This window comes from Pundamilia nyererei, unplaced genomic scaffold (genome assembly GCF_000239375.1).
Source record: "Pundamilia nyererei isolate P.nyererei 1_Seehausen unplaced genomic scaffold, PunNye1.0 scaffold00215, whole genome shotgun sequence".
Classification (NCBI taxonomy): domain Eukaryota; kingdom Metazoa; phylum Chordata; class Actinopteri; order Cichliformes; family Cichlidae; genus Pundamilia; species Pundamilia nyererei.
This window is the reverse complement of record NW_005187616.1, coordinates 487,472-509,121: the sequence shown is the minus strand read 5'-3', so window position 1 is coordinate 509,121 and position 21,650 is coordinate 487,472. Positions and strand designations below refer to the sequence as shown.

The following is a 21,650-nucleotide window of genomic DNA, read 5'->3' as shown; positions in this document are numbered from 1 at the left end:
CATTTAAATCTTACAAATATAGTTATTTGGCTTATATCGTGATAGATATCGTTATCGCCTGAAATGAAAAAACATATCGTGATATGAAAAAATCTTATCGCCCAGCTCTACGTCAGTTATATCGTTATTGCAAATTTTCAAATGTATGTCGTGATAAATATTTTTTGTCATATCGCCCTGGTCTAGTCACTTCCTATTTTGCCTTTTTTGATTGGCTGAACGCTTTTGAATAGATTTTTTTTTTTTTAAATTCAGCTCATGGCTTTTGTTACTCTTGTGGAAATTGAAGTCATGTGTGCTTTTAACTCCACCAATACCTCTTATTTTTGGCCCAATCAGCAGTGATGGAGCACTTGAGAAGCAGTCCAGTCAGTGTGAAAGCTCTCCTGCTTTGATGGCTTTTGAGAACCAGCGTACATTTTGATTGGCTTGAAAGCCAAATGTTCACAGCATCATGTGGCCGTTTTGTACTGATGTTCAAGTGCTAGCTTTTTGGCACCTGACACCAGACCTAATTTTCACAAAAAAACAAACAAAAAAAACCCTGCGTGTGTTTCCAGCCGCAAACGAGCTGAAGAAACGTCTGATTTAAATCCACTCTGGACTTCCAGTGCCACTCCAGAATTACAGCCGCCTCAGATTTCTCGCTTGGCAGCCGTTTGTTCCGTTCTGTGGCAGGAGTGCAAATAAAGAGCTCAAAATATGTATAAATAGTCCTACAGTGGATTTCGGCTAATTTGTGTTTGAGTGGGGAGGACCTCCAACCGCCATCCATCCCATGAACTCAAAGCTACAGACACTGACCAACAGACAGGAAAGCCATGGCTAAATTATCCAAACCTTGAGCTGAGGTGGACTTACCTAAGGTCTGGTTTGGGGTCGAGTCCTTAGATTCGTCATGCTGCTAAAGAAAGATGAGCCTTAACTGAGACTCGGGAGGAGTGTGTGTGTGTGTGTGTGTCTGAGGGTTAATTAAGGAGGACAGGGATCCTCTCAGGCACACTCATTAAATGACTGTTTGGATTAAGATAAAAAATTCATTACTCTGTGGAGTCATTGAAAGGGGAAGACAAAGAAAGAGGGAGAAAGAGAGAGACGCCAAAGTGGTCAAGTGAGTATCGCGGGGTTTCACGTGTAGCTTTAATGATGACAGCAGCTTCCTTTAAAGGTTCAACACAGGCACTGACCTTCCTCCAGGTTCAGACTGATGAGGACCGGCTGCTGTGTGCCGCCACACTGAAACGACCCGGAGCCGATACCCTCTCATTGGACCTTTTATGGGTGCTAAATACAGACTATATATAACTGATGCATGAAGACTTAAAACCATTTACAGCTTTAATCACAAACTTTTGTTATTACCCTTCTGCCCAAGCTTCAGTGGTGCCAACATGCTGTGTTTATATAAGGCAGGGGTGTCAAACATAAGGGCTGGAAGCCAGAATCTGCCTCACAAAGACTCTAATCCGGCCTGCTGGACTGCTTTTGAAAATATGAAGGAGGTCATAGGTTATTCTACAGTAAAACCTTCAGTTTTATAATAACTATAGGAGTCTTTTCTGTAATTTTATACATTATTTCTTACACTTGAAGCCCAAAGACTCATCTGACAGATTTCTTTCCTTTACTACATCAGCATGTAGAAAAACTGACATTTACTGCTGTGATGGCAACTTTTTTTCTGGCATTAAGATATCTTGACGTATTTGGTGGCATTGAACTTATGTCTTAACATTTCAACATTTCACAGGTACCTGAAATAGTAGAGATGGGATTTGAGAACCCACGACATCTGCTTTATGGCTGTTGTGTTGATGCATGACTGTTTGGTTTCATGTGCAGGCTGTTTGGACACAGTGGAGCCTGCAGCGCTTGTGGACAGTCTATACCTGCCAGCGAGATGGTGATGCGAGCACAAGGCAGCGTTTACCACCTGAAGGTGAGCGTGATCTTCTACCAGTCCAGCGTTGTCAACCTTACATGTTTTCATCTTTTCAGACCGGTGAAACTTTTAATCCAATTTATTTGTTTTTCTTTAGTGTTTCACGTGTGCAACATGCAGGAACCGCCTGGTTCCCGGCGATCGCTTCCACTATGTCAACGGGACAATCTTCTGTGAGCACGACCGGCCGGGAGGAGGCCTGCTCGGCGGACACTCAACTCCACTGCAGGGCAACAACATCATGTCTGACCAGAAGGTGAGAGGCAGTTTCTGGACTAAGACTTTTTTGAACAGTGACATCATTTTCATTTAGGAAGATTTTCATGAAGCAAATATGTGAGCTTAACTGCTGATGAATTGGCGAGTATTTTTTGCTCCATCCCCCTTTTTTCAGAGGCTTAAATAGAGTTTGATAGTTCAGTCAAAAGTTCCTTCAACAGCAGCTGAGAGTAATTTTCTCCGTGTTGGGGAGAAGATCTGGAGATGATTCAAAATGTGGTGTTTGCACCTGGAAGTAGTTTATGTGGACTAACAGCATGCAGATAAAAAGAGTTCTTAATGAAAATGAAACAGACCAATCCAGTGGATTGGAATTTTGTTTTGTTGTTTTCCAGTCAGTTTAACTTTAATGCAGATTCATGGATGTTTATCCAAGCCGGTGATTGGTTTGGTTTATAACCTCTTCTCTTTACCATCTACAGGTCTGCTGAGGAAGAGGATGGAAAACCAAATGTGTGCCTTCTCCCCCACCTTTTTCCTCTTCACCTTCTCCCCCTTGCTGTAAATCCCACCGCTGGTCAACCTCCCTCTGATCTCGTGGACCCTTGCCGCTGGTTCAGATTTTAACTTCCCAACAGACTCTGAAGATGACGAGGAGTAAAATCTGAAAGAGGTCTGTTGGGATTTCACTGATTAGCTGTGGCCTGGCTGAAAGAGGAAAAGTGGAACTGTCCCATTTGTGTGATTTTAATTTTCCCAGCCAGCCAGTTACTGTGGACATTGAATGAGGAGAAGACAATGAAAGCAATGTGACTCCTGCAGGAGGTGAACTATATTTGACCACATATTTGAGTAAAACTCGTTTGGGTCTGTTGTGTCGTCATTTTAGCTACTCGACGTTTCCTTCGACACGCTGAGAGACACCTGGACACCATAACATCTGTACTGACTTAAAGACGTGTACTTCTCTGTGAAATATTCACATTTTAGCGAGTTAGTGAAGAGAAATTGCTCCCTAGTGGCAGTGTGAATGTCACAGACAATGGGATTGATTTCTCCATGAATTTTAAGACTGTCTTTTCCCAGTTAAATCAGCTCGTTCTCTTCCACATGTCTCATATCAGTGACTCTGTATGACCTGTTTTAGTCTGTGCAAGCTGCTTTGCAACCCACCTCCACCTGAGCTTCTCTTTTTAATGCCGTTTCTGACTTTTTCAGTGTCATATCTGCTGACATTGATACCTGCTCTGTTCTATATGTGAAGGGAGATGTACTGCCATATATATATATAAATGACTACAAATGGAAACCAAGAACAGTCGTCTTTTGACTGTAGTGTCAAAAACAAGGACGGACCCTTTATTTAACTTACTTTATTAAAGACTGGCTTTGATTTTTAATTCTTCCTGTTCTCAGGAAGAAGCTACTATCACTGAGTTTCTGTTGTGGAATAAAACATCAGCTTATGCATATGTGCAGTTCCTGGCTCCCAAGGTGAGTCAGTCCCTATACACTCCCATGTTATAATGTCCAACTTTGAAGCGGTTTTCTCCTAAATAACAGGTGTACGGTGGGGTTCATTTGTTTATAGCTGTTTGGATTTTATTAAGGCTTAAAATAACTGGCTTGCTCACTTTTAGCTGACAACGTGGCACAGCACCTTCTCCTCCAAATATGGTCACTTCCAGCTCCAGAAAACCAACATGGAGGAGGCCAAAGAATGATAAAGTTAAAGTTACAACAGTGGGTGACATGGCAGTGGCCAAGTCCAACTTTTCCTTCTACTAAGAAGAATTAAGAGTGTGAAGGTAATACTCTTTTAGCAAAACAATGTTTATGTTGTTGTTGTTGTACTGATGGCATTAGTGCTGTGGAAGCTTTACCATGTGAACCATTGTAGGATAAAGTTATAGTGCGCTAAAGTTGATTCCACCTGTCTCCGTGTGCTGATGGCGATTAATAAAACAGCTAAGACTGATTATTTGAATAAAGACTCATCTGACAGTCTGAGTTAACCACAATCTGTGCCACAGTTTCATTTTTTAATTTTGTTGCCTCATCTCCAGTAAACATGATAACAACAAAGTAAAAATGCTAACATTCTTTATTGATTTAGGAAACTGTATTTAAAGAAATATTAAAGCAGGCTTTGATATTTATCTCCTATCATGTTTGCCCTTGATGTTCATGTCATACAGAGTAGATGAACCCTGCCTAATTTTCGTTATGTGGCTCAGCCAATCAAAAGGAAATGGGAAGGGGGGGTAAAAATACAGTGTTTCACTGTTTTGTTTTTCTATTTCTGGCTCTGTGTGATGTCATGATGATGGAATGAGCCCTGCCCACTTCTCTTTACATGGTCCAGCCAATCAGAAAAAAGTTGAAAGGGTGGACTTGTTTGAGCGATGCTGCACTATGGACCAAAATAAGATAGTTTAGGCTTCAGCATGCTCTAAATACTCAGTTTCAGACAGGTTTTACTGCTCTAGGATCTTTGCAATGTCATAAAAATGGAATCAGTTCCGCCTACATCTGTTTACGTGGGACAACAGAAGGATGGGAGGAGCTGAAACAGCAGCTAAAACCGCTCAATACTCACTTTCAGACAGGTTTTTCTACTCTTGGATCCGTGTGATGTCAGGGGGAGAATATCCCTAATATGGCCACCTCAGCCACAGAATCTTCATCGCCCTGCAGTCTGGACCTTCTGTTTCTGAAGGGCAGTCCTTCAGAAGTGGTTGGGCAGTATGTTTGTTGGCATGATCACAAAGCAGCCTAACCAAGCTTCAGTTAGTTCTTTGTTTTTAATGTCAAACTGCACAAACAGTCATCCTCAAGCACTCTGTAGATATTTTATATATGTTGTAGTTTGAAGTTAAATTTTTTCTCAGTACATAAGCGAAACAAGAAAGTCAAGATTCTAGAAACATAGTCATTTCTACACAGGTAAAAATTTCTCTTAGATCAACTAGGAGCACAGCTGCTACTGGGCGTAGCACGGCAGCACCCATGATGTACCTTTTTCCTAGGATGCTGTATGAAAGAAGTATCATCTGGAACATGTTTAGGCTTCATGCAGTAACCGTGTTTGGAAAGATTACTCAGCTGCAGTGACATATACTGTGTAGTTTAAATGTGTACTGCAGTACTGTTCACATTTTTACTCTTTATACTGACGTGTTTTCATTGTGCTGACATTCTCTCTGCTGCAGTACAAACCATCATTTCTCTGTTGATTCTTGAGTATTTGGAGTTCTTTCAGAAGAACTAATAATAGTAATAATAATAATTCAGTCATTCGACTCACATGTGACAAGTGTGTGATTGGGCTAAAGAGCTAGCTCTGGCTGCCTGAGACTGAGGGGTAAGTAGGGGAGAAACGCTTGTGGTTCTCAGACAAACATGGCTGATTACCCACAGGAATGGGATTTCAAAGGCCTGAGCTGAGGCCATTACAGAAGCAATTAAAGTGGGATGCGCTGGAGGCCTACGCGGGCTTTAGCTGCACTCCAGTGTTGCAGCCTAATGAGGCCTAATCTGGTGAGCTGGTCTAATTAAAAGGGAGGGTTGTTTTTTCCTGTGGGCTCCAGGCAGCCAGCAGTTTGTGGTCTCCATAGTTGTCTGAAACAAAATAAAAAAATAAAATACAAGAGCGAAGACTTACATTGTTTTCAGCCATAAAAACGTTCGGATTCCTCTTTTCTGTGTCCCTTCAAATTAAAACTTTTTTTTTTACATGCTCTCTGATCCTTCCAGGCTCTCGGCTCTGATTGCTTTCTGGCATGAAAAGTGCCTTTAAATTAGCCTTTTTAAATCTTTTTGGCATAGAAACTACAAGATCATCTCTTCCACGCTAATTTTGGGATCTCTCGTCCCCCTTTTTTCCCCCCTGTATTGTTTTATGCAGCTTTCTGTGGAGCTAAATTAAAGGCTGGAAGTGAGGCACACAGAACGGGCAGAGGCACACATGAGTAGCCAGCTGCGACTCCTCAAATTAACGGGGCCCGGAGAAGTCGGCAGCTCCCTCTCACAGGGTTAGTCCAATTAGCTTCACATTCACAGCAACAATGAGGCTTTTAATGGTGGTGATTCAGAGAGCTCTTTCATAATGATGGAGGGCGAGTGCATTCCTCTGGTTTTTCACTCATGACTCTGCTGTAAGCCCGGAGTCTCACCAGTTTCTCCCAATTCAACCTCAGTCCTGTTTAAGCTAGTCAGGCTGTAGCTTCTTATCACAAAAAATACAAAATACAGTCTATGCGATTGTGTGTTTTTTTCCGCTCATATATATCCTTTTTCAGTTATGTATGTTCCCAATAAAGATGGCTAATGTTTCAAATAACAAGGTCAGTGTGTGAACAAATAATCCACTTGAGCCAAAAGCTCAGGCTTTAATTTAATAAACACACAGTTTATTAGATTTTTTTTCTCCTCTTGGATCTTAATGATGTCAGTGAGAGGAACACACAAGTCCCACCCACTTTCAATTACAAGGGAGGCTGGCTTTATGTGGAGGTGAAAAGGCTTATTTTGGACAGAGGCTCAAAAAAAAAGAGGTCGTAGAGGCGAAATAAAAGTTTCTAACAAGAGAAGCCTCTTTTTCTTATGTCAAAACGGAATTTAAGATTTAGTGGTATCTTCATATTTTATCCAGACTCCAACCTTTCGGGCTGAAGATAAAGCTGCAGTTCCTCAAATGGCTACTTGAGGTTCAAAAGTGACTCGGTCCCCATAGACTATGATGTTAAAATCTTTAGCTTTAACTAGGAATAAACATGTTTACAGCCTACTATATATGGAGGATAAACATGTTTATAAGACACCTGTTTAAACAATACGAAGCATTAACATTTGCAAGTAACAGGGAGGGGATCTTTTTAATATGGTCCTCACAGGCAGAAAGAAGTCCCACCCACTTTTATGTTACAAGTGGTAGCCAATAAGAAGAAAGTTGGCTTAAAAGGAGAGGGGGGAGGGAGCTAAAACAGTAATGCAAAGTTGTTCTAGCACAGTAACGTGTGCGCCCAGTATTGTGTATATAGAGACAAGAGGAAAGAAAGCAGTTCATTAAGTTCACAGATGGGAACCAGCACTTTCAAGTCTGAGTCAGAAAACGGTGGAGTGCCCACTCCAGGTTAAAGTTAAGGACTTCAAGTATCTCACAGTGTTTTTCTCGAATGAGGGGAGCACTGAACAGGGGACTGACAGAAGGATTGGTGTGACATGGGGGCATGATTTCAGTGGTGAAGAGTGTAAAAGGGAATCTGTTTCATTACATTCCCGCTGCCAACATGAACATGAGCTTTGTGTCATTACCAGAAGAATGACATCACAATAAAAGCTACCAAAATGAGGCCTGGGAGGTCGGTCATTCAGGAGGGGTTTAGAGTAGAGCCCCTACAGCTCCACATTGAAACCAGGACCAGGTGAAGTGTTTCAGGGACTTCCAGCTGAGAGAATTCTCCAGGGCAGACCCAGAAGACAATAAGGAGATTACATCTCTCAGCTGGCCTGGAAACACCTTAGTGTCCTCCTAGAAGACATGGAGAGAGCGGATGGATGAATGGATGGTATTTATTATAAAAATTCATGTTAGTATTAAATCATTTATTGATTCAGCTTTGATTGTGTGACAGTGACTGGTGGAAAAGTGAATTATTTTGATACAAAGATATGCTGTATATCAAAGATGTCAGTTTCTTTAAACATGCATTCTTTTCTGGAAAATAAAGACTCATACATCAGGGTACTTTTTGTTGGTTACACCTCCGTTCTCAATATTGTCATCCCACACAAACTCACTCACAAGCCGGCAACACTCGGCCCGCACCCCTACAGGACTTTTTGACTGGCAGGCCCCAGTCCGCCAGGATCAGCAACAGGACTTCAGCCATCATTATTACAAACACTAGCGTCCCACAAGGTTGCGTCCTCAGCCCCATCCTCTACACCAGGGGTGTCAAACTCAAATACACAGAGTTTGACACCTATGCTTCACACCCTGTACACCCACAACTGTGTCGCCTCCAACAAAGACAACATCATTTTGAAGTTCGCGGACAACACTGTAGTGATCGGTCGCATCACTGGAGGAGACGAAGTGGCTTATAGGAGAGAGGTGGCTGGTCTGGTGTCATGGTGTGAGGACAACAACCTCACCCTCAACACTGACAAGACAAAGGAGATGATAGTGGACACGAGGAAGAAGAGGAGGCCTCACCCACTGCTGTCTATCCAAGGCCTTGAAGTGGAGAGGCTGAGCAGCTTTAGGTACCTGGGCATCTACATCACGGAGGACCTCACCTGGTCACTGAACACCACACAGCTGGTCAAGAAGGCCCAGCAGCGGCTGTATTTCCTGAGGAGGCTGAGGAAATTTGGTATGTCGGCCAAGATCCTCGGCAGGTTCTACAGCTGCATTGTAGAGAGCACACTGACCAGCTGCATCACTGCATGGTACGGCAGCACTACTGCTATGGACCGCAAACACCTGCTGAGAGTGATAACAACTGCGGAGAAGATCATCAGAACTCCGCTGGCCTCTCTGCAGAGCATCTACCATCGCAGAGTCCAGAGGAGAGCTGCCTCCATCCTCAAAGACCCCACGCACCCCCAACACGGACTGTTCACACTTCTGCCCTCGAGACGAAGGCTCAGAAGTGTGAAATCCAGAACGTCCAGACTCACTAACTCCTTCTTCCCCATCAGACTCTTGAACAGCTGACCCATTTTGAACAGTAATAAAAAAAATTTTTTTGCACATCTGGTCATCTTACATATTAAGCCAGCATATTAAGCTCATAGCTCTTTTGCACACATCAGTTTCAAATCTCCATATTTTGTCTCCTTTTCTGTCTTCAGCTATTTATTTGTATTATTTATATTTATATGTTCCATTTCTATTGTATATATTAATCGGCATCTGTGGGTGGACAGCAAAGAAAGAATTTCATTGCACAAAGAAATGCCTTTTCTCTTGTGACACATGACAATAAACACTTTCAATCTTTTGAATCTTGAATCTTTCAGTGGCCAGCAGGGAGCACCTCCCTTGAAGGCTGTGCAAAAATGACCCTCCTCCTCTCTTGATCTATGACTTCAGTGAACACTGATGTGTCCATGATCTCAGTTGTTAGTTTCAATAATCCGTGATGAACCAGGATATGTTCAAGGGCTGGTTTCAGAACACCAAGATGGCGACAAAGAAGCCTGCAGATTGAAGCTTCTCAGAAGGACTTGTGTGGTGGCTTCGTTCATCCTTTATATGCAGTCTGTGAGAAGAGTCCAAGAATAAAAACAGGAGAGGTGGATGCAGAGCAGGTTCCTTTTAATTCCTCCAAATCCCACTCTCCAGCATGCTTCTAGTGTTATTCAGCAGCACATTTTTCTTACTGGGGCTAATCTGGGTGGTGGGCAGAAGTAGGCGTAGCACTGATTACTGCGGTGCCTCACTGGTAATCCTGTATCTGTGGACAAAGATCCCATTGTTTCTCCATTTTCCCCAAGAAATCTGCCCAGGAGATACATGAAACGTGGCCATATGTTGGGAATAGAAACATTTAACTTTAAAATAAAGTTAAAATGTAAACTAAAACACGGCCTGATCAAATCTAATTCTGCTCGGTGCAAAGAAATCTCCAAAAGTTTGTGTTTTGTTTAATCAACAACAAAAAAACAAAAAAAACACAATTTCTGCCAAAGCCTTTGGTGATTTGTGCCCATAATATGATGAAGTGTCTGTTCCCTAAAGTGTAACAGAAGCATAAGGAGAGGAGGATTAAAGAAACATAAAATCGCTTCACAGTACTGGAACATGCTTCGTTCTTCATGTGTGGTGTAATACGAGGACAAATGTAAGTCATACCCTCTGAAAACTTTCATTCTCCTCGTCTCACATCTTTGCAGTGCTGTTAATTGGTTCTTGAATTCGTCTGGCTAATTAGCGAGATGCAGATGAGGCTTGATTGGCTCGAGGCCGGCATGGAACTCGCACTATGGAGGGAGGTTGGGAGACCCCCCTCTTTCCTTATCAAGATATGGAGATAATTGCAATTAAACTCATTTGCATGCATTAATGAATTTGTCTTATGCTTTTCAAGATCACAGACGTGGAGTAAATAATTGATTTCCTATCAGCACGGACAGGCTGAGCACGTCAGGCTGCCTTCATCACAACCGTGTGAAGTCACCAAACTGAAAGCTGCCCGTGCTGTTACACCACTCTCCTCCTAGGCTTTATATTCACCCACACGGAGTTTATTCATATTCACTATAAACACAGAAATATGAAAAGGAGACATATCAAAAGGCTGGATTAACATAAATACATGAAATCGGTGTCCAGTCCTGTGGTGTAACAAACCTATCGTATAGCTCAGTGAGCCACTTCGAGATGAAATATTAGAGAAACTTGTTGAATAATTTCACAAGTTGTAGGATGAATTTCCACAGCAGGAACTTTTTCTGTGGAAAAAAAACTGTTTGAAGGACTCAAGGTCTCAATAAGGTGATGGTAGCTGTTTGAAGGAGAACTGAAGTCAAAATTAGGACCTACTCATCTGGCACCGTAATCTAAACATTTTTATATCTTCTTCTATCATAAACAGTCTTGGTCTCTGCCAGCTCTTCTCTTTTAATATTGTTAACACTTAAGGTTTTCATTATTAGGGGTGTGGCCTCTTTGACTGACAGGTGGATGGTGCTGTTGCCTTTCCACAGCACCTGTTGTCACTTTGATTTCCACCAAAGGTGACACTGATCTTCTGGATGATGGATATCATTGAAATTTAACTGACTTTGTATTGTACCCATGATGATGATAATTATTATTATTTTTAGCAGTGTAGAATAACAACATGCCAAACTTTACTCCAACCAAGAGAGACATTAAAGAAAATCACCCTAGAGACTTTGAAGTTATCACAGCATACATGTTTACTCACACACTGAAATACTCAATCTTTTTTTATTGGCAATAAAACTAATACTGGACTGTAAAATAAAACTGGAATATTGTCAGATTGACCCTTTAAGACCTGATCAGTAATGGGAGATAATGTGAACAATGATTATGTTGAAATGAGGGCTCATGTCAAAGTCTGGAATCCATTAAAGTCAGTCGCACAAGGAAGAAAAGGTTCAAAGACACAAGTGTCTTTGACAAGGTCCTATAATTACAACCAGAAGACTGCAGCTCCAAACTTAAATGGCACTTCGTCTTGCTAAGGTCAGTGTCCCATTTTGAAGATTTAAAGATAATGGATTTAAAGGTTCCTTCTTTGCTCACCTTTTCACAGAGTTTGGCAGTTTTTGGTAAATCTGGCTGATGAATAAACAAACAGTGTTGACAATAATCTCACAGTGAGCTCCAGAAGTTAACTCACAACCCGTTGAGCTGTCTGAATCATCCGCTGAGAGTCCATTCAAGCACCAACAAGCAAGCAATGATGGTTAATAAATAAGGAAATGAAGATAATTTGATGTTTGAACATTCAATTTAGAGCATGAACACCTGCTCTAAACTGAATCAGGTGAGTGCTGACAGACTGTAACAGAAGTGAAGAGCATCAGTGTTTTGGTGCCATATGCGGAACTTCCTGCATCAGTGAGAAGTGCCACCCTCAGGAGGTTTCCACACATATTGTACACAGAGTTTAGAGCCATGTGATGAGTACACCAAACATGGACTCAGCAGTAGGTCTCCACTGATGTCACAGCCACTCAAGCTAATTGTATCTTTGCCACTAAAGCAGAGTGACACTGTGGATTCGCTGGTTAGTCAGTCAGAAATGTCTCAAGGAAACTGAACGGATCACCGTGAAGTTCAACGCTGCTTAAGCTCTTAGCATCCACCAGGTCAACAGCGACTCACCTAGGGTGTGTGGTCAGATTAAAATCTACCCCTCTTTTGTAGACTTTTAATGTATTTGAAACAACCAAAAACAAAACTTAACATAAAATCTGAAAGCAACTAAACACTGAGGTACCACTGATGGTTAAAACATGAAATCCACACCTTCCTGTCTCGTGTTTCTCTACCGAGGAGGAATGGTTCAATCCCTGATACCTGGAGTTCATTGAGGATGCAAAGCAGAACAAGGAGTGTCAGTTGATGCCAAAATGTTGGAGTTGTATCTAAAATAGTGTGGGTGCTCCGGTTTTACAGCTTTTGTCAATGTTTTTTTGAAAGTACTTTAATGTGTAATGGCGAACAAAGTGATGCTAAAACAATTATGAAAGGATGCAAAACAACCACAAAAAGATATGTTGGCTACAGAAGACGATAAATGACCACTAAGGGGTGCAAAACATCTTCAACAGAGTTATAAAAAACACTACAAAGGGATGCAAAATGAGCACACACAAATAACTAGAGCAGGAAAGAGAGACATAATGCAACCACAAAATCAAAGAGATGTGCTGTAAACAAAAGATACTGACTGTGAAGGGATGCAAAACACCCACAAAAAACACAAACTAAGCACAAAGGAAGGAAAGCAAAAATCTGGAGACACAACAGAAGTAGAATTGGATGGAAACTACATAGGGACTCAAAATGAGGGTTAAAATGTTCTCAGGAAAAGTTTATGCTGAGGGTCCTCTATGGGCAGAGGCAGACATCTAAGATAATCCAACCACATCGTGAGGTTAGTCATTAATGCGTTGCACATGGTTTGGATTACTCGATATGGATATTTGGTGTTCAGGATACCGTGAGTCCATGAACTTGTGAGTTTTTAAAGACTTGAACACATCCTGCACTTGAATCATGATGATAAATTTACAGCCACAGCTCTAACAGTTGGTATGATATGAAATGGATATGATGTGAATTTGAGTCTGAAGCAGACATGTTTTGGTAGGTGACAGAGGGAGGGGGGATGGGACCGTAATTCCATCCAATCAGAGTACTTTGAATAATTAAACTGATCAACTTAATTAGCTCAATTAAGTTGATTTGACCACAGAACATTGCCATATGGTGCAAGGAAACAAAAGAGGGGGGAACTAATTAAAAGTAAAATAATGAGGATTTTAATTAACTGGTTCCCCAGACGTCAGCAAGCAGGGATGTGGAGTTGTAATTAAAAAGTCCTGTAGTGCTGGCAACATCCTCTCCCTCCCTGTTTTAATAACGGCAAGGGCTCCATCCATCTAATTAAATCTGTAAATGAATTAGTAACATTGAGGGTCCCTGCTTGAGTTTTACACCCAACCTCCCGGAGCAAACCTTCCAGATACTTCTCATAATAAAAAGGAAGGAAATGAGGATAAATAGAGGCTTCCCCTGGACAAAAAAAGGAAAGAGAAGCAAGTTCAAACATTATACTTAAGTATAATGTGTGCGCATGGCTTCTTCTGACTTAAACCCAAACACATAAAGCTTGGAGTGAGGCAGCGGGCTCAGGTGACCTTGTGTAAAGGAGATATTGATAGCTAAACACCATATGCAGATTACGATCAAGAGCCTGATAACATAGAAAAATATACGGCTGTACCATCTGCTGCAGCCACGTCGTATAGGTACTCTTTAAAATGTGACCTTCAGGCAGATCTCCAACTTAAAGAAACACTTGAAAAGAGAAAGAAGCCTTACTGAAATGTAAAGTAAACCAGAAATTATTAGAAGTGATAGGAATGAGTGACGACTTCTCTTCTCGGGAGGAGACAATATATCACCCTACCTTCCTCTGAAGAAAGTCCTAACACCTTATGTGCAAATATGAACAGGTTAGATTTAGCTGAGAGAAGTGCTTCATTACATAGAGTCATCATGGACAGCATGGATGGTTTACTAAACAGGAATAAGGAGAGAAAACATCGCGGTCCAAGAGGTCATGAGGCCAGAGTGTCTCACAGAAGTAACTGTTAAAATACAAAGGGGCGATAAACATCCACAATGTAATTCAAAATAACTACATATGGATGCAAAACAACCATAACTGGTTTCAAAATTATTGCCAAGGGATGCAAAAGGACAAAATAAAGATTAAAATAAATCAAAAAGTCCCCAAACTGACCTCAAAGAGATGCAAAACAACCACAGGGAGATATTGGATATGTACAAAAAGATCACATTGACAACGAAAAGACTCAAAATGACTACAAAGAGATGCAAAATGATTCTGAAGGGATGCAAAACAAATGCAAAGCAATCTACAAAAGACTACGATTGGAAGAAAAGCTTAAATAAACAAAACATAACAACAACAAAACAAACAACCACAATACAACTTCAACAGGACAAGAGGCAATAATAAAGGGACACAGCATTACCTTAAAGAGATTCAACAAATTCAAATGGAAGCAAAATTACACCAGACAGCTGTACTGCAAACCCAGATTAAACTCAGATTTACTGATGTATGTCAAGCTTAAAACCCGAGTTTTCAGTCACAAAAGTCAGCCTTTTCATACCTGGCTAAACCACCATGGTAACTTATGCTGGGGCATCTCCTGGTTGGGAGCAGGTAATGTTCCAAATTCAGTTTGAAATCAGCTGGAAGTGCCATCATCATCATCTGATAACATCTCTGATTGGAGTAGATGGTGTTCATAGGGATCGTCCTGTGTGAAAACAGAGTAACCACAAAAGGGCACAAAATGACTACAAAGAGTCTCAAAATAACCACGAAAATACTTAAAATCCAAAGAACTTCAAAAGTTATAACATTTCATAAAATAAAGTGACACAAAAATGTGTTACATGTGATGGAAAGCAAAAGAAAACGTCCACAAAACAAACCACAAAACAAAGAAATTTAAAAATAAAGCACAAAATGATGAAAAAATGAGAACAAACAAGCACAAAATACCTTCAAAAATGCACAGAACACAAAAATATGCACAAAGAAAATGATAAAAGATGCAAAACAAGAATAAAAGTTTAAAAAAAAAGAGACAAAACCTACATAATAAGAGAAAAAGCCCAAAGAAAGATGACAAAACAACCACAAAACAGGGTTTCCTGTTTCACATCATTCTGTTTTCAATCAAACCAAAAGTTGTCAACGTCGTCTCTAACGTTGATGAATAGGTTTGAAAAGCTTTAAACTAGTTTAGCAGCTTGAGTTATGGCTGCTGTCAGCTGCAGTCAGAACACTAATCTAATCTGGACTTATTATAGAGATCTGCCGGAGATGACGAAGACGAGCTACACAGCGACAACCAGAGGAGGACGGCATCTGTCCTTCAACAATCAGCCCGTCACATTTGCGTCTTCATCAGTCTTCGGCACCCACTGTATGTTCTTCGCTTTGTTTACGACTGCATGTGCCGTCAGTTGCTTGCCTCCTTGGGGGGGCGGAGGCGAGGTGCCAAGCCGGTCCTCAGTAGGCCCACCAGGAGTACAGGCTTTCATTAGCACTCTGTAATTAGGAACAGATGCAATTTGCAGCACGGCACTCGGCTCTCACAGTGACTCAGAAACCTGCACACATGGAGGCAAACTTAGAGGTAACGTACCTCCTCCACTTACACAGACCTGTGCCCTGTTTCACCTCCAGCAAACTCACAGGTCAAAGTGTGCAGAAGACCTGCAGGAGGACATCGTCCCATCTGTTTGAAGTCTGTTTCTTTATAAAATACAGTTATTTAAACCTACAATAACCCATGTTTTACAGTTTTTCTGAGCCCTTTAGTGTCTTCAGCTCAGTGTTTTGGACTTTTTGGCTCATTTATGGCTTGGCTCAATTTCATCACCCTCATCAACACAGATGTCATTAAAGAACAATGGAAAAATAAAACAGGTCAAAAAGGAGAGCATAAACTGGTCACAAAGTATAAAAGACAGGAGCAGCCTCAGTTGAAACATATTGAAACCTCAGCATTCTCATTTTGGGGTTTATTGTCAGCCAGATGTGACCACATTTGGACAAGAGACGATTGCTGCTTGCCGCACAACTAAGGATTTTACATTGCCACATTGCATCACGCTCCATTACCTCCAACCCTCAACTAAATCTAGTGACCATTTGTAGTGAGCGGTAAAAGGATCACAGAGACCAGAAGCATTATTTGTAACAGTTACAAACATGTAACATGGGAACAGGTTCTCTTTATTTCTTGATGATGACTTAAAACTCTGGTAACAGTTTCAATGTTCAAACATTGCCGCAAATGTCAATGTGCGAAAAAAGGAAAATTGACTAACAGACCATTTATCAAAGAAAACATATACTGAGAAGTATATTTGATATATGAAGCTAAAATTTCTTTTTTTTACAACTGGAAATGTAAAGATTGGTGGATTTGAGATAGAATGATCCTAAAACAGTTTAATCTGATCCATGTTTAAGCCCCTCGTGAATGTTTCCTTACCACCTAGTAGCCAGAAAAATGGCTAATGTAGCTTGAATATATGCAGCTATTCACAGTATAGATATACATGAAAAAACATGAATATCAAAAAATATCAATATCAGACACTGGTGAAGATTATTAGCTTATTAAAATAGTATATTAAATGATTTTAAAGTTTTAAAAAATGAGGCCAGTGCATGTACATGTGATCCCTGTCAGATAGAGGTTCAGCATACTGCTCTAAACAGTCAGTTTATGTCATTTTTTTTAAATCCCCGGGACCATATGATGTCAGCAAGAGGGGGATGTTCCTAATAAGCCCCACCCACTTCTGAAGCCATTCAGAAGCAAGTTGGCTTAAATGGTAGGATGCATTTTGACCTGTGAAAGATTAATTTGAACAGTGAGTTATGCAAAGCTACTGAAATAGAGTCCATGAATAAAAATATGTATCTAGAAATGAACACAAGAGCTCCCGTTTAAGATGGCAGAAGCTCTTTGTTATAGCCTGTTCATTACATACTGTTATGAAGCACTTAAAAGGAAAAAGGTCAAATCAGAAGTCCCTGTGAACCATTTAACGCCTGAGATTTGCAGTAGCGACTGTACTTTGCACATAATTATCCACAGAAGCTCCATGAACCAGTGTTTCCCTCTTAAACTTTTCTTTAATTAACTTTTTCTTCTTTTTCCAGTGGGTCATTGCTGGAGCCTGCCCCAACACGCCTGCAACTCTACACCTCTGTCCTCCCACTGCCCCCACAGCCTGCACTACACTTCCCAGTTCCCCTCAAATCTCTGGTCCAGATACAATATCTCTAATATCCCTAATTGCCTCATTAAACTGACACACAAGCCAGGACCACGGCTGAGGCAAGGACCCTAATTAGACACCTAAACACGAAGCCAAGGGCGTTTTAACGGAGGGGCACTTTGGGGAATGTTTTAATGAGGACACGGTGCTGAGAATAGCTTTAGAGTCATTTGTTGACGCAGGAGCTGCACCCGGTGGCCGGCACTCCCTAACCTTGTTCACACACACTTACACGCACACATCGACGATAAAGACAAAATAGACCAGGCTAGAACCCCGCTGGTGCCCCCTGTAGGTGGCACTGCTTCTTACACATGAAAACATCAAAGGGCTTTTTCTCTTTTTTTGGTTTTTAGTGGGTGTGAAGTCATGAAGGTTCATCCTCTGAGAAGCCTGAATGTTTAAAGATTCACTCCACTCACTGTTTCAGTGTTAACATTTAATTAAGTTCAGTAAATGGACGGATGCGTCCTCACACCGACGCATCCGTTTCATTTCCATATACAGTTTCATGTGTAAATGTTAGCATGTTATATTTAGCCAAGGGCAGCGCCTCATTATAGACTCACAGAGCCATCACAGGCAAGCAACATGGCTGTTCTACTGAGCAGATGTAAAGAGCAAAAACACAAAATCCAAGAGGCCAAAACTTAACTTCTCTTCTTGACATGAAACACAAAATAACAAAAAATAACTGCTGAAAGATCAAAAAGCAATCCAAAATAACTACACATGGGTTCAAAACAATCACAACTTAAAATGATTGTGAGTTTATGCAACATGACAACAAAAAGATTTAAAAATTAATACAAACAGATGTAAATAAAGCACAGAGAAAGGCAAGAGTACTATGAAGGGATGCAAAACAACTGCAAAGTGGTAGAAATTCCAAAATGTAATTCAGAACATCTTCAAGAAAGCCAAAAAAGGAAGCAAAATGAGTAGTAGCAGGCACGAAACAACTACAAAAGGACGGAAAACAATAACAAAGGCATACAATAAAACAGCCAAAATAACTACAAAAAGAACTAAAAATTGCCACAGAGACATGCAAAATAAACACAGAGATTCAAAACAACATCAAGTGATCTACAAAAGACTACAAAGGGAGGCAAAATGAGCACAAGTGAACAAAACATAACAATAGGATGGACAACACAAACTAAGGTAAACAAAACAGCAGTAAAATAATTACATATAGATGTAAAAGGGTGGAGTGCCCACTCCGGGTCGGGGATGAGTTCCTGCCCCAAGTGGAGGAGTTCAAGTATCTCGGGGTCTTGTTCGCGAGTGATGGGAGAAGGGAGCCGGAGATCGACAGACGGATTGGGGCAGCAGCTGCAGTAATGCGGACGTTGCACCGGTCCGTGGTGGTGAAGAGGGAGCTGAGTGTAAAAGGGAAGCTCTCAATTTACCGGTCGATCTACGTCCCTACCCTCACCTATGGCCACGAGCTGTGGGTAGTGACCGAAAGAACGAGATCGCGGATACAAGCGGCAGAAATGAGCTTCCTCCGAAGGGTGGCTGGCCTCTCCCTTAGAGATAGGGTGAGAAGTTCGGCCATCCGGGAGGGGCTCAGAGTAGAGCAGCTGCTGCTCCACATCGAAAGGAGCCAGTTGAGGTGGTTCGGGCATCTGACAAGGATGCCCCCTGGGCGCCTCCTGGGTGAGGTGTTCCAGGCATGTCCCACCGGGAGGAGGCCCCGGGGCAGACCCAGGACACGCTGGAGAGATTATATCTCTCGGCTGGCCTGGGAACGCCTTGGTGTTCCCCCGGACAAGCTGGAGGAGGTGGCTGGGGAGAGGGAGGTCTGGGCCTCTTTGCTTAGGCTGCTGCCCCCGCGACCCGACCCCGGACAAAGCGGATGACGATGGATGGATGGATGGAAAACAACTCATGATTACAACAAAATTATGCAAAATAAATTTACCGCCAATGAAAGTATACAAAATGAATGTCAGTAGATGCAAAACTATCGAAATGATCACAAACGTGGCCACAAAGCTCTCCAAGAAGTCTACAATAGACTAATAAAGGGACACAAAATGAGCACATACAAATGAAAACTGACTATAACAGGACGGGAAGCAGAAAGAAAGAGGCACGTTAGAACCATAAAAGGATGAGGAACTACATATGTAGTATGTAGTATGTGCTATATAGCATGTATATAGCTATTGTTTTTAATTATTTTTAAATTTTCTAATATAGCTCTAATTCATTTTTCTCGCTGGCTCTTGTGCTGCTGTATCAATGTGGGATTAATGAAGTCTATGTGTTACAGTGGCAGAAAATTACTACAAAGAGATGTAAAATATTTTTAAAGGACTACAAAGGGAGGCAAAATAGAAACAAAATAATTACGAAAGGATGGAAAGTAAAAGGACTGGGTTACGCAATGTTTTTCATCCATTAAACATTATATTTGTTACCAATAAATTAGTTTTGGGTGTTGAAATTCCCTCCAAATTCTTTAGGCAAAACAAAGTGGCCATCAAAGGAAATTCTCGTTTTTAGCACCAGAGGTTGCCTTAGTTTGATCAGAACAATTTCAATGCCGAATTTTTGTGCCATAATAAGGTGTATCTTTTAAGTGAGGCCTAGCAGACAACTAGTAGCCACACCTCTAACTATAACCCCTAACAAAAGTCAAAACGATGCTTTGAACAAAGTGAAGTTGTTCCGAAAGGGGAAATTAGCTGCGGAGACCAAAATTATTCTTTGCAGGAGGCTTTAAACATGTTTATTTCTGCTGGAAAATGGGGTCTGTGGGGATGAACTCACTTTTGGAAGCAACCTTAACTGGACACTAGAGGAATTGCAATTATGAACTTGCAGGATTAATTTTTCAGCTCTGGAAGTTAAAACTTGGTGAAAACTGATTTAAAAATGTCACATTAATTTCCCAGAGACTTACCCCAGCCCTTACTCTAAAGCTAAACTCCATTAAACTAGGTCTTCATGATTAAATGTAATGATTTACATCATAGGGACTCACTTCCTGACCTCAGAAGCAAGGACAGGTCTCCTTAATGAGACTGTTTAAACAGCAAATTTAAAATTTCCCTGTAACTTCGGCTAATGTCAGAAGGTAAAATGTAGTTTTAATGAAAACCTCTCATGTCACTGTAGCTCTTCCTGCCCTGCACAGCTGCTCCATACATCTCTGCTGTGCCTAACGAAGGAGCCAGCGGGCTAAAGAGCAGATAATAAGGCGATAATAAGGAGGTCATTATTTCCATTTCCCTCCTTGGCACCAGCCACCTCTGTCCTTATCTGCTCCGGCAGTGTCGGCAGCCTCTCAGACAGAGTCCAGGTCTCGGCTCGGGATACCTCAGAGACGCGTTCAGTGCGACTGCAGCCGAGCAGAGGGAACAAAGAGCCCATTCACAGGAGGAAAACAGGAAACAGCCATGCATCATGCTTCCTCGCAGACTGTGTTTTTCTGCAACACATTCCCACTCACTGAATCTCAGTTTTCCCACACAGATCAGCTCATATACCAGGTGGAGTTTACTCACAGTTTATTTAAAACCCAGCTTAAATGTTTATGAATTATTAGATTAAGCTCTCATGCTGTTTCCAGAAAGTAAACACTGCAATAAATTTTCTTCTTGTTTAAACCAAAACCAAATTAGTGAAGATCAACATCCTGCTTTGATTTCTATGTGTCAACCTGTAACCATGTGAGCTGGCCTGACTCTTAATTCATAAATAAAGCCATTAAAAATGAGCAAACCTGCAGGATCCAAAGAGGCACGTTTCATATTTCCCCAGGATGAGGCCGCCATCTGTTGAGTAAATAAACCTCTGCGCTGGGTGTGAGGTAATGCAATTTAATTTGATGTAATGTGATAGTCATCTGTAGGAAATTGCTTGTGAGCATCAAAAGCCACCGAGGCATTATGAGAGAAAGCAGCTGGGTGACCAGATGAGTCTGCAGCTCAGGAGCAGGGTTCAGTTTCTGTAACATTTCCTGTCCAAGTTCTTCACCCATCAGCATGGTGTGAAATAATCACGGCTTGAAAATACTGAGATGGAATTCAGGCGTCCTTCTGTTGACTTTATCCAACAATTCAGGAGTCAGTCTGTTTGAAATGCAATGACTTTACTGACAAGAGGGACACTGGATAGCCTACTCACAAATCAGATCTTTCTGTAGAAATTTACCATCAAAGAAGAGCTAACTAGAAGTTCATGCTATCGCTCGGGCCACAATCTAGAAATGTTATTCTATATATGTTTTGTTAATACAAGCAATTCATTTGTGTAGTACTTCAAAGAGATACAGAGTGCTTAAAAATTTAGACAAAATTCACTAAATTAAGTCAAGTTAATAAATGTGTAAACCACAGACTGTATATAAAGGATGGA

At 41.2% G+C, this 21,650-nt stretch overlaps 1 protein-coding gene across 2 annotated transcripts in view; it reads left to right on the top strand.

The window, feature by feature from the left end:
* The window catches only part of lmo4a (LIM domain only 4a), a 17,333-nt gene extending 13,151 nt beyond the window's left edge, over positions 1-4,182 (top strand). For both annotated transcript variants that reach the window (XM_005748162.1, XM_005748163.1), the window contains exons 3-5: positions 1,843-1,939; positions 2,040-2,198; positions 2,644-4,182. In XM_005748162.1, coding sequence (XP_005748219.1) covers positions 1,843-1,939; positions 2,040-2,198; positions 2,644-2,652 — 265 coding nt within the window. In that variant the 3' untranslated portion in view covers positions 2,653-4,182. The remainder of the gene's footprint in view (positions 1-1,842; positions 1,940-2,039; positions 2,199-2,643) is intronic.
* Positions 4,183-21,650: the final 17,468 nt, after the last annotated feature.